Source organism: Aethalodelphis obliquidens, unplaced genomic scaffold (assembly GCF_003676395.1).
Source record: "Aethalodelphis obliquidens isolate GAN/ISIS:26980383/991018 unplaced genomic scaffold, ASM367639v1 scaffold6, whole genome shotgun sequence".
Taxonomy (NCBI): Eukaryota; Metazoa; Chordata; class Mammalia; order Artiodactyla; family Delphinidae; genus Aethalodelphis; species Aethalodelphis obliquidens.
In genome coordinates, this window is record NW_020837950.1 from 74,829,835 (window position 1) to 74,841,723 (window position 11,889).

Here is an 11,889-nt window from a genome sequence, read left to right on the forward strand (position 1 = left end):
TTGAAGTCTTGCACATGGGCCGCACAGGGTCAACAAGCACCTTGGAGCCCCTGGAAAGGCTGCAGGGAAGGATGGCTTGCCCCTCGTCCCATGGTCGCTCCCTCCTCCCTGCCGTGGAAGCAGCCATGCTCTGTGCCCCTGGGGCCCCTGCACCCATCCCACCGTTAACTTCACCCCTCACCTCGCCCTGCGGGCGGCAGCTTGGCAGCATGAAGCAGCGCCCACACAGGCCCAGCCAAGGACGGGAACTCCCGTGTTCTGGAGTGGTTGGCGTTTGCTCCTGTGGCAGGTGGAGACGTGGGGGACCCGAGGTCCCCAGGAGCCCAAGAAGCCCCACCTCACCCCACTAGTAGCCCTGCAAGTGGCAGGGGGCTGCAGCTGTGAGCGGCCCCCTCCTGTCGAGAGGGAGCTCTTGAGCCGTGGTCAAGGGTGCTCTCAGGATCAGGTCCCTAGGAGGGCTCTCCAGACTCCTCTGCACCTCTTGAAATCAGCTGATCCCCCTGGGGGACCCCAGGTGGCCCCAGGACACACCTCCCTATGCCAGAGCCCCCTGCCTGGCCAGTCCCGACGAGCTCCTTGCTGCACAGGGGCCCTGGCTGGTGAGGGGGGTTCACACAAGGTCGAGGCATCGTGACAGGGTGGGTGTGCGGTGAGCCCGTTTACCTGGTGCCGTGTGTGCGTGTGAGCGTGCGTGAGTGTGCGTCTGTCCATAGCTGAGCTGCTGTGGCCGTGTCTAATTGTGTGTCTTGGGGCAAGTGGCTGCCCGCGTGGGGGTCTGGGCGGTGGCTGGGAAGGTCTGGCGCTCACCTCTGGCTGCCACCCGCAGGTGCCCCTGAAGGTGAACCTGAGTGTCGGCCGCTCGTGGGGACACCTGGCACCACTGCAGGAGGCCCCGGCCCGTGACCCCACCACCGTCCCGCCGAGTCTCCAAGCAACCGCTCGGCCACCGCTGGCCCCCGAGCGCCTACCCCCGTGCACGCATATTTCGCCTTCATTTGGTCTGTAGCCCCAGGCAACAGCGGGGAAGAGAACTGGTTTCCACCAGCCCGCTGTGTGGCCTTCCCAAGGTCAGAGTCGAGCGCTCGGTACTCGGCTAGGGCCACCTTCCCTCTGGAGCTGGGGCAGCTGGGTACCCCCCGGAGTAAACGCCTCTTGTGAATGTGCTCGGCCCTGTCCGCGTGAATTCTTCCCTTGGGTGGGATACACCATGTGTGCAGCCCTCGGCCGCTTGGGCACAGCCAGGGCAAGCACCCCAGGCAGGAGTGGCCCAGCCCTAGGTTGCCCCAGGCTGACAGCTGCTCACCACCTCGCAGGTGCCCAGGAGCTGCCAGCAGCCTGGCTCCCAGGGCCTCCAGGGCCGGGGCAGTGACGTACTGGCCAGAGATCACAGCCTGACCGCCCTCCTGAGGGCCAGAGGGGCCCATGCACAGGTGCTCGCCGGCCAGGTGTCCACGCGAGCTGGTTCTCACAGACCCCCAGGGCCGAGGGAGGGCATGGCCCGTGTACCCCTGGAGCCTCACAGCAGCCTGTGACAGAGGTGCCACCCCCAGGCATGGTGGGGACACTGAGGCAGGGGAAGGTCACCTCACTGGGACAGGTGTCCCAGCAGGACTGCAGCTGGGCTCCCCCCAACCCTGCCCTGCACCACTGCCCAGCCGCCTGTCTCATCCCGGGGCCCCATTCCCAGACCCTGGTCTGGGTCCAGGCTCTGCATGCCACCCTCCAAGTGGGGTGCAGCGCCTACCCAGGGCAGGGCGAGCATGTTGACAGGGCCCAGATGCAGCTCCAGGAGTGGGCACGGGTCCCCCCCGCCCCACCGGCTGTGGACTCTGCTCCTGTTTAATGGCAACTAGAGCCCACGGGACATGGCATCATCTTTTCTGAGTGACGTGGATCGTCACAGTTTATCATGCCCAGACCCGTTTTTCTCATGGCTTCAAGACCTCGTCACTGGTCTCACGGGCTGTGCAGCGTCCAGGTGGCCAGGCCTGACCGCCATGTGGTAGAACATTCAAGAACCTGGAGAGCTGCCAGGGCCCGCCACGCCACTGCCTCTGTTGCGTATCCGTATGTCTGAGTGGCAGCCTGTCTTCATGCTCTGTCACCTCAGAAGCAAGACCACTGCCGGGCTTCACAAGGAGCATCTCACTCAAGCAAACGACCATCCTTGGGAGCTGACATCTCTGGGCCAGCGCGGACCGCCGTGTGCCTTGTGGGGGGAAGCCACGTGGGGTGGGCACATCCCAGAGCGTCCCAGTCGGGCCCGCGAGAAGGGAACACGCCTGACACCCTCGGGGCTGGGGGGGTGGATGGACCCTGCGAGGACGTTCCCTCCCACCCAGAAGCCGGGCCAGGGCGGAGAGCGCAGCCAGGGGAAGGCCTGCCGTGGAGAGCCGTCCATGCTGGGTGGGCTGCAGGAGCCTTTGGACACGGCTGGGTGTATGTCCACCCTGAGCCCCAACGTCCCTGCCCCACCCCCGTGCCCTGCTCTCCAGCCTGACACCCCCATCCCATCACCCTCCCTTCCTTACAGACACTGGGGGTCCCACACCTCATGGCATCCCTCAGAGCCGACCTGCTCCAAGGAGGCGTCAGACAGACGGGCAGACCCCCAGGCCTGCAGGAGAGCCCGGCCGGGGCTGCTGACACAAAAACGGGGGCCTCTCAGCCCACAGGTCACCCAGGCACCTGCTCCAGCCTCCAGGAGGAGGGGCCCAGCATCTCCAGGAAAGCAGCCCTTCCTGGCCCAGCGTTGCGCAGACGACACCTCAAGAAAGCATGGAGCCCGGTTCCATCAACTCCGGTTTTATTGAAAAACAGCAGCATTGGGGGCTGGGCAGGCGGAGGGACACTGCTCCCGGCCCCTCCCATCGCTCACACACGCACAGGAAGCCTGGGACCCTCTCCCCAGCCCTGCAGCCTGTCTCCTCTGGACGCAGTGCACGGCCCCTCCGGGCCCTCTCGGGGGCTGTTTGGTACATCCTGGGGTGTCAGGACAGACGCCTCAGTCCTGGGCTCACAAACGGTAAACACAGTAAGTGAAACCAGCCACCATGACACGTTCTGGGCTCTGCCTGCCCAAGGGCACCGCGTCCACGGCAGCCGTGGTCCAACAAATCTGATCTCGGCCAGTCTGGCTGAGTGTCACTGCCCTTGCCACCCTCCCCACACGGCCAGAGAGCTGGGCAAAAGCTCATCCTGGTCACCCCCCTTCACACAGGCCGTCCGGCACCCCTGGCCAGGGAGGAAGGAGCGCTAGGTTCAAGGTCCGCTGGGTCCGGAGAAGGAGCATGAACGAGGCCTCAGGCCGGCCGCACCGCGAGCACCTCCCGGCCGCCCCTTCCCAGCCAGAGCGGGCCCTCGGCCCCCAGGCTCCCTCCCTGCACACGCACACACGCACACACGCAGAGGCACACACGTGTGCGCGTACCCACAGGCACACATGCACACACACAGGCACACCCCTTCTCCAAAACGGCTAATTATTGCTGTTAAAAAACACATCCAACAACAGTTAGCTTGGGGCTCCCCTCCCTGACCCAGGCAGCCCACTTGTCGGTGGACCTCACGCCGTCACTGAGAGCCTGTCCTTGGCACCATGGAGCAAACACAGACCAGGATCTGCCCCACACCCAGCCCAGAACTCGAACCCAAAAGCCTCGGCCAGAGGGCCACCAGCACAGGTACACAGCCTGTGGCCAAAATGATTCACAGAAGCGGCTTCAAACAGACACAGGAGCAGCAGGAACACGGAGGACATGGCCAGGGAAAGGCAGCAGGCTCCCAAGGCCTGGGGCCACTGTCCAGCCATCCCCCAGACACTGACAGGAAGGCGGCCCCAGCGGTGTGCCCAGTACCTGAGGACGGGCAAAGACCCACACCCACAAGTGTCAACATGCCTCCCAGAGGCCAGAGCCAGGCCCTGTGGCCCAGAGAGCCTCCCAAGCACTTGCCCGATGCCAGAGGGGCCACCTGAGAAAGGACACACAGAGCAGGGTGGGGGCCGCCCCAGGACCGTGTGGCCTCCCAGCCCAAGCCTTCTGCCCCCCGTCCCTCCCCCGCTCCACCCAAGGGCAGCAGGGGCAGGCCAGGCCGGACACGATGGAGGTACCAGGTGGGAGACGCTGCCACGGCCCTTCCTGGGGCCGGGCCACCTGGCTGGCCTCAACACACGCACACCACCCACCCTGGCTGCCCACCGTCGGGGGCCAGCTGTCTGAAGAGCCCATATCTGGGCAGGGGGAGCTACCCCTGGGATGGCCCGCCAGCCACACGCCAGGACCCTGGTGGCACTGGGCCATCCAGAGGTGCTGGAGCCTTCAGCTGCCCTGGATCCCACTGCCTGGACGTGCCCATCGGGCCTGTGTTCCAGGCTCATCTAACGCAGACATCCTGAGCGCTCTGCCTCCCGCTTTCCGCTCCAGACACAGACAACAGAAGCCCTGGAAGCCCGACCCCTGAGCACGGGTGCCGGGCCCAGGGCTGGCTTTCCAGTCTGGGAAGGCCCAGGAGCCAGCAGGGAGGGGAGGGGGCCCAGGGCCGCCCAGTGCAGAGAAGCTGCTCAGACGCATCACTGGGCAGGACCCCAGGAGGACGCTTCACAGAGGTAGAAGAAGTAACATCAGAATTTCTACAAAGGTATAAAATTCACATCTCAGTGCATGTTTGTGGAGCAGTCAGCTCCCAGGCTGGGGGAGGACGGGAGACCTGCCCCCCGTGCTCCCCAGGAGCCCGGGAGCCGCACGCCGGCCGGGCAAGGGTCCTGACCTGGGCTCAGCAAGCACCCAGCCTGGGGCACATAGGTGCCTCTGCCCACCTCAGGGGCCAGGCAGCAGCTGGACAGCAGAGTTCTGGACACATGGCCACTCTGCCACACCCCTCCTGGCATCTCTCCTGGCAGCAGCAAGAGGGCATAAGGAAAGGTCAAGAGCCCAGCCAGCACGCACCAGCCTCCGGGCCACCGACTGGGGCGCGGGGAGGACGCAGCATCGACAGACACCAGCAGGACGGGAGGGGCCACACCACTGCCAGAAGCATCACCAGAGAGGCACTTCGGTCGATGCCAGCAGACGTGGGCAGCCCGGGGGCTCCGGCGGCCCCACCCACGGGCCCCGCCCCAGGGACGGGAGGCCCAAAGGCACAGGATCAGAGGAAGCTGGCAGCGTCCCAGTGCCACCGCCTGACACCTGACAAGACACGACCCACCACGCGGACGTCACGGGCCCCCGCCTGCCCTTCCCACCCGGCCAGGCCTCAGGTCAGCTGCAGCCCCAACTTGCCCCAACGCCAACTAAGGCCACCCCAAGCCGACACCGAAGCAAACAGAAAGAGGAAAAAGGCACAACTGTTTGTTTTCCGTTTTGCTAAAACACTTTACGTCTGTCTGTATAATCCGGATTAACAAAATCTGAGAGCTGCAAGAAAATAGGTGCCGATTTCTGTACAGTCTACAAAATTCCCACCCCCGAGCGGGGACCGGGCGCCACCAGGGGGAATGTACAGGGGAGCACGGGGTCTGTACAGTGTTCTGCAAGTATCTCAGTTGCTGACAGCACAAAAGGCCCCTCAGGAAACTAGGCTTGTTCCGTCCATCTGCTTACTTCCAAAGCGCCTCTTTAAGAATGCTCCCTCCACGGTCCCGCGCGTGGGACCCAGCTCAGTGGCCCAGGACGCCTGCCACTTCCCCTCCCCCAAATCCCCAAATAAGGGGGTCTTGGCGGGCATCTCTGCCCTCCTGCCACCAGGCGAGGTCCGGGCTTACAGCTGGATGTGCGGGCACTGCCAACCACCGCCTTCCTCTCCCCCTCTGGGCCACCCCCGCACCCAAAGGCCGCTGCCTGAGACCTCAAGAAGGAGAGGGTGGAGGCACAGGTCTCCCAGAGCCCACAGTGAACTCCTGCACTGGGAGGCTGCCAGGAACTTGCTCCCATCCTGCCCTCTGTCCTGCAACACGAGAGCTCGACAGGGGTAGCCCGGAGCCTCCTCACAAAGCAGGAATGCTCTTTGGGGGAAATTATGTGAAGTCAGGGTCTCCCTCCAGATTCCAAACTGAAACCCTCCACCCACCCGGCCACCCACCCCCACCCAACTGGGCCAGAAATAGTGCATTCTAGACCACACAGGTGTGTGTGTGTGTGTGTGTGTGTGTGTGTGTGTGTGAAGGTATAAACTACCGTTTTGTCCCAAGAATTAAAGTCATGCAGAGTGCTATTCTGTCTAAATAACTTATTAAAAAATAGGTCGGCTTCAGGCTGGGAGAAGCTGCGGGCTCGGTGGTGCAGGCAGCAGCCTGGGTCAGTAAGATTCACAGGACAGAGCCCGTCAGCCGCAAGGCAGGAGGTCCTCAGGGAGGTCTGGGGGAGGCCACCGGGATCAAGTTGGCACTGGGGGAGAGATGACCCCATGACTGCCTCCTACCCTGCTCTCCTGAAGGGCCCTGACCACGGCTGTACAACATGTTGCCATGGGAACCACACCTGGGCAATGCCACCCATCGGCAAAGCCTGGGCGGAGGAGGGGCAGGTACCAAAAGGAAAGACAGGTGATCCGATGTCAAAGCAAAGCTGAACTGGGTGAAGCAAGGGGCAAGGTGGACAGTCAGGCCTCCCAAGAGGCTGGGCTGGGGCTGGGGGCGCTCACCAGTCTGGGTCCAGTCCAGGCAGGGCAGGGGGCGGGAGGCTGTGGGCATGCGGCATGCTGCAGCCAGGCCACAGCCTCAGCATGCACAGAGCAAAGCGGGCCCGCAGCCAGCTCGGCGCCCCGTGGGGCAGTGGCCGGCCGGTGCAGCAGGCCACACCTGCTAGGGACTGACGGCTGAGCCACCGCCTGGCTGGCGGCCAGGGGTCTGCCGGGCGGGGGCCTCACTACAGAGGCTCTGTGCTTGGTGGGCAAGGCTGGGCCCGCCCCCACCCCGGGGGTGGGCTGGAAGGGGCCCCTCGCGCCAGGGCCGGGCAGCCGCGTGGGCTCGCGGTGGTCCACGCTGTCACTCTTCAGGATGCGGCCCCAGCAGACTGGGGAGGGCAAGGGGCGTGGCTGGGAACAACCCACCTCCCCAAGTGTCACGGATGAGCAACGGCCCCGCACCCCCCCAAGAACCAGCCAAAGAACCGTGTGGTGCCGAAAAAGGAAAAACCCAACACAAACGCCAAGGTGAGCGTCTGAAAGCGGCCCGGGCGGCGGGCAGGAGGGCACAGGCGGACGGAGCGGTGGGCGGGGCAGCGGGCAGGTGGGTGGCGGTCACTCCTCGCGCAGCTGCAGGCGGTAGCGGTGGTAGCGGACCTGGAAGAAGAGGCGCTCGGCCAGCGAGAGGGTCATGCCAGGCATCACGTAGCGGTCACTTGAGCCCATGTGCCTGAAGCCCAGCGACTCGTAGAGCTTGTGGGCGGCCACCTTGACGGCTGTCGTGCCTAGCACTACCGCAGAGTAGTTGTGCACCAGGGCGAACTCCAGCACCTTACGGCCCAGCGCCTTGGCGATGCCCTTGCCACGGAAGCGTGAGTCCACCGACATGCGTAGCAGCTCCACCGTGTTGTCCGCCGCGTGGGCCCGCGCTGCCACGATGCCCACCACGTTGCCATCCAACACGGCCACCCAGAAGCAGGAGCCTGCGGGGAACGGGGCGGTCAGGGCCACTGGCGCTACTGCATGACACAGCCACCCCGGCAGAGGGAGCCAGGCCCAATCTGCCTGCTGCCCGCAGCAGCCCTGGAGCCTCCCTGACCCTGGGCCTGAGGCTGGGCAGCCAGCCCTGTGCTCAGGCCAGCCGTCCCCACCCCCGGCCCAGACCAATCGCGGCCCCACGCAGGGCAGGAGGAGGAGGGGGAAGACCTCAGGGAGTTGAGGGAGCAACAGGGACAGAGGAGTGAAGACCAGAGGGGAGGGGCCTGCAGGGCACAGGCCACGGGGAGAGCCATCTCCTCTGGGGGCCCAGGGCCCAGGGGCTACAGGAGGCAAGGCCAGGGGGCAGTGCCTGTTCCGAGGAGCCCAGCCTGCACACGCCCTACCCACGGCCACGCCAGCCTCCACTGCCACGCCAGCCTCCACTGCCGTGTCCTCCCGCCAGCCACCCCCCAGGCCCCCGCCCCAGCCTCCCTCCTGCAGTGGCCAAACCCTCCCCCGCTAACGCTCCTTCCCCGGACCCCCGCCCGGAAGAACTCTTCACCGCCCTACGCCTGGAGGTCCTCCACTACCACATCTGCCAACGCGGCCCCCAGCAGCCCGTCAGCTCTGCCGGGCAGTCTCCTGTCTCCTTCACCGTCAGACCCCAAGACTGAGACCGGGCACGTGGCCCGAGCTCAGGAAGGAGCTGACCGCCCCCTCCACTGGCTGACCTGCCCACTGTCCGGGATTTCAGGCTCTCCCCACCTGCCCGGGCCCAGGTCAGAGGTCAGCACAGTCCTGGGAGCCTCGTGCCTCCCCAGGCCTTGGTTCCCCCGTTGTGGGAGCAGCTCCCACGAGTCCAGCACAGCCCCACCAGCCGCTGTCCAGCCTCTCTGCCCCTGCGGGATCTTCCTGCACACCCACCAGACATCTCAGGAGGGGCGAGCAGGGCCCAGCCCCCCATCTCACACCCAAGGACACTGCACTCCAATGAGGGCAGGGCCACGCTGGGCCCCAACCCCTCTTCTGCTCCTGCGGCCTGGGCTTTGGTGCCAGGTGGGTCTCACGCTTCTGTCCCCTCCCGTCCTGGGGGGAGCCAGGCTGAAGCCAGAGCTCCATGGAGGCTGATAAGATGCTTTGTTTGGGCTTGGGAAAGGGTCAAGGAGAGCCAAAGGTGCCCAAGGCCAGCCAGGCAGCCTCGGGGCGGGGAAAGGACCAGCCACCAGCGCGCAGGAGCTGGCCGGGCCAGAGCATGTCACCGCTGCTCCAGGACGCCTCGCCTCTCTTGTCCCCACTGCTCTTCCCTGGCACCCACCAGGATGCTGCTAGACCCTAACCAACCAGGCACACTCTGTCCCTCTCCTCAGGGACCTTCCTGCACCTGGAAGGCCCTCATGCCCCAGCTCCAGGCATGGAGAAAAGCAGGACCCTGCCTCCCAGGACCCACCCTGCCTCAAGGCCAGCCTGGAGAGTAAAGAATGGCTGCAGACCAGGTCCCAGCCCCTCCCTCTACAGAAGGCCAGGGTCGGGGCGAGACCCTGGGCTTACTAAGTGGCCCAGAGACCAGAAGTGGGACCCCTGTTCTCCTAGGGTCCTCATTGCCCCAGCGTGCTCTCTGCCCTCTCCCCACCATATGGCCCTCTGCCACACAGGGCCCTAGCATTCCAGGCCGGCCCAGGATCCAACAAGGCAGCCGAATGGGACCGGAGAGAGGTGAGAAAGACCCCCTTCTCCCCATGAAGCACCAGGGCAGCACAAACAGCGGGGCCAGGACCCCATGGCCCAGGGCCAGCTCAGGCCACTCAGAGCCCTGCCCTCGGAAGCCCGGCCATACTCAGGGCAGAGGGCCTGGTCCTGCCAACCCCAGCGCCTGCCAGCCTGCGGCCAGAGCCCTTGGGCACTCAGAAGCCTCGGGTCACGGGGGTGCCCCAGCCCAGGCTGACCTATGCCCAGCCCCTGCCCCAGGCCCGCCCCGAGGTTGCTGCGCTGGGGGCAGCTCTGCCAGCAGGAAGGGCAGGAGGGGGGAGGGGGGAGGAGGAGTCCAGAGACCCCCGGGACTCACCAGGGGGCTTCATGTAATACTGCTCGATGTCGGCCATGTCTGTGTGTAGCGCGCAGTCCAGGTAGGCGAGGACCACCTTCCGGCTGTAGTAATAACGCAGGCCCAGCAGCCCTGCCGGCACCAGGCACGTCAGCAGCAGCGAGCGGGTCAGGGCGAAACAGAGCGCTGCGGGGAGAGGTGGCGCCCGGTGAGTGGTCGGTGGCGCAGAGCCCGTGGGGACAGCCCCGCAGACCAGCGGCCCACCAGCCCCTGGTAAGTAAGCCAGTGAGGGGCATGCGCAGAGAGAGACCATGCCAAATGCGCCAGGCCTGTTTTCTCCGGAAGAGCAAAGAACATCGCAGCTGCTCCTCCTACTTTTCCCTATTATCAAACTTCTCACCATAGGACACGTTACCTTTATAACCTGACATCATAGGATTTCTTAATACGCTGAGCACCGCAGTGGCCTCTGGGCAGGCTGCCCTCAATAGCTGGCGGGCACAGCCCAGGACAGGGCTACTGAGGGGTGGCCCCTGCCCATCGCCCCGGCCCGCTAGCTGGGGAAGGGGCTCTGTCCACAGCCTGGCCCACACGGGGCGGGGCGGGGGAGGTGGCCAAAGAGCTGCCTGGCCAGGCATCTGCAGGCCGTCCCACCCTTGGGAAGTGGGGGCCCCGCCTTCCAGCAGGAGGACCCCAGCCAAGAGCCCTCCCTGGGCCAGCCTCTGGGTGCTACGAGGACAGGGGCCAGGGGGAAACTGCTTCCAGCCTAGGCTACCAGGATGCAGACGTGCCTGCAGCGAAAGTGCCTCTGCTGCGTGACCTTGGGAAAGTCCCACCCCGCAGCCTCAAGCTCCTCACCTCTGAAATGGGGAGAACCATCCGCCCGCGGCAGAGCCTCAAGGGGCAAAGCCCCAAGGCCCCTGTCGGGGCCGCCCACCGTGAGGGCCCACTGCCCCCTCGCTCTGCATCCTCGGCGCACACCCTCCCCCGGAACCCCAGGGAGCCGGCTGTCTTCCCCTCATAAATTAGCGCTCAGAGCCGCCGAGGCAGCCTCCCCCGCCCCGCGAATTATATATAGTTACACGCGCCAGGCGCTGGGCCTCGGCAGCGGGCGCTACCTGCCGTCACCCCGCCCCCACCGGGATGACCAGGAAGGGGACGCAGGTGGAGACCCCAGTTCCCCGCCCGCAGCCCCTGTACCCGGCCCGCACTGGTTCCCACGCCCCAGCCCGGCGCGCCTTGGCCGCGAGCCCGGGCCGGCCCCAGCGCTGGGGGGCCACCTCGCCCCGGGCCTCCGCAGAACGCGCGGGTGCGCGTCCGCGCGCGTACGAGGCGGGGGGCGGGGGTCCGCTTCCGTCCCAGGACGAGGCCCGGGCCCGAGGCGGGGGCGAGCGGGCCGGAGGAAGTCCCGCGCGCGTCCCCAGAGGGCCGGGCGGGCGCAGACTGCGGCAGGCGGGGGTGCGCCCGGCCGGCCGCGGCCCCGACCCCGCCTTCCCCGCGGGGTCCCCGCGCACTGACCGGCCAGCAGGGCGTAGAGCAGCTGCGTGCGCGGGTGGTGCCGCAGGCCGCGGAAGGCCGTGTTGGGGATGCGCTCCATGATGCCGTCGTAGAAGATGCGGCGCGCCGCCTCCTGCTCCGCCGCACGGATCTCGCGGATGTACACGCCGCGCCCCTCCGGAGGCTCCGCGCCCCCCGCGCCGCCGAGGGGCTGGGGGCCCGGCGCGGGCGGGGGCGCGGCGGGGGCGGCGGCCGGCCCAGGAGCGGCGGGCAGCGGGGGCCACATGGCGCCGGCGGCGGCGAGCAGCGCGTCCTTCTTGGCCCCCGGCAGCGCCTCATGGTCCTCGGCGGCCACGATCTTCGTCTCGCAGACCATGTCGGGAGGCCCACAATGCATGCACCCGGCCGGGCGGCGCAGCGCAGGGACGCGGGCCGGGCTGCGAGCGGGCTCAGCCCGGGCCCAGGGCAAGGGCGCGGCGCCCTCGGACCCGCGGCGGCGGCGGCAGCGGCGGCGGCGGCGGCGGCGGCGGCTGTTCAGGAGCGCGGGGCGGAGGCGGCGGGCGGCCGGGGCGCGCGCAGGGAGCTACGCCGCATTTTGGAGAAGTATTTATAATGCAGCGGCGCCGGTGCAGTCGCGGCGCCCGGGGTCCCGCAGGGTCCTAGCGTCCACTGCATTGGCTGCCGAGGGTCACCATGTGATCTCGAGGGTGGGAGCAGACGCCGCCTCCGCGCCCGCCCGATGGCACACTTGG

General features: G+C 66.8%; 2 protein-coding genes across 2 annotated transcripts in view; one reads left to right on the plus strand and one right to left on the minus strand.

The window, feature by feature from the left end:
• POLN (DNA polymerase nu) overlaps positions 1-1,121 on the plus strand; it is a 157,407-nt gene extending 156,286 nt beyond the window's left edge. Inside the window, exon 24 of the mRNA XM_027103930.1 lies at positions 827-1,121. Within this exon, the coding sequence (XP_026959731.1) occupies positions 827-1,006 (180 nt within the window). The 3' untranslated portion in view covers positions 1,007-1,121. The remainder of the gene's footprint in view (positions 1-826) is intronic.
• A 1,898-nt stretch (positions 1,122-3,019) lies between these two features.
• ASPNAT (aspartate N-acetyltransferase) lies at positions 3,020-11,615 on the minus strand. The gene is made up of 3 exons (XM_027103932.1): positions 11,159-11,615; positions 9,662-9,826; positions 3,020-7,604 (listed from the first exon to the last, which is right to left on the minus strand). The coding sequence occupies exons 1-3, from the start codon at positions 11,532-11,534 to the stop codon at positions 7,237-7,239; spliced, it is 909 nt and encodes a 302-aa protein (XP_026959733.1). The 5' UTR covers positions 11,535-11,615; the 3' UTR covers positions 3,020-7,236.
• Between the last annotated feature and the right edge of the window lie 274 nt (positions 11,616-11,889).

Bases quoted from the DNA above. Each gene is read 5' to 3' on its own strand.
- ASPNAT (XM_027103932.1), bottom strand. From the start codon at position 11,534: ATGCATTGTGGGCCTCCCGACATGGTCTGCGAGACGAAGATCGTGGCC. The intron at 9,827-11,158 runs GTCAGTGCGCGG...CTCTCCCCGCAG, and splicing joins GCTCTACGCCCTGCTGGCCG to CGCTCTGTTTCGCCCTGACC. The intron at 7,605-9,661 runs GTGAGTCCCGGG...CGTTCCCCGCAG, and splicing joins GTATTACATGAAGCCCCCTG to GCTCCTGCTTCTGGGTGGCC.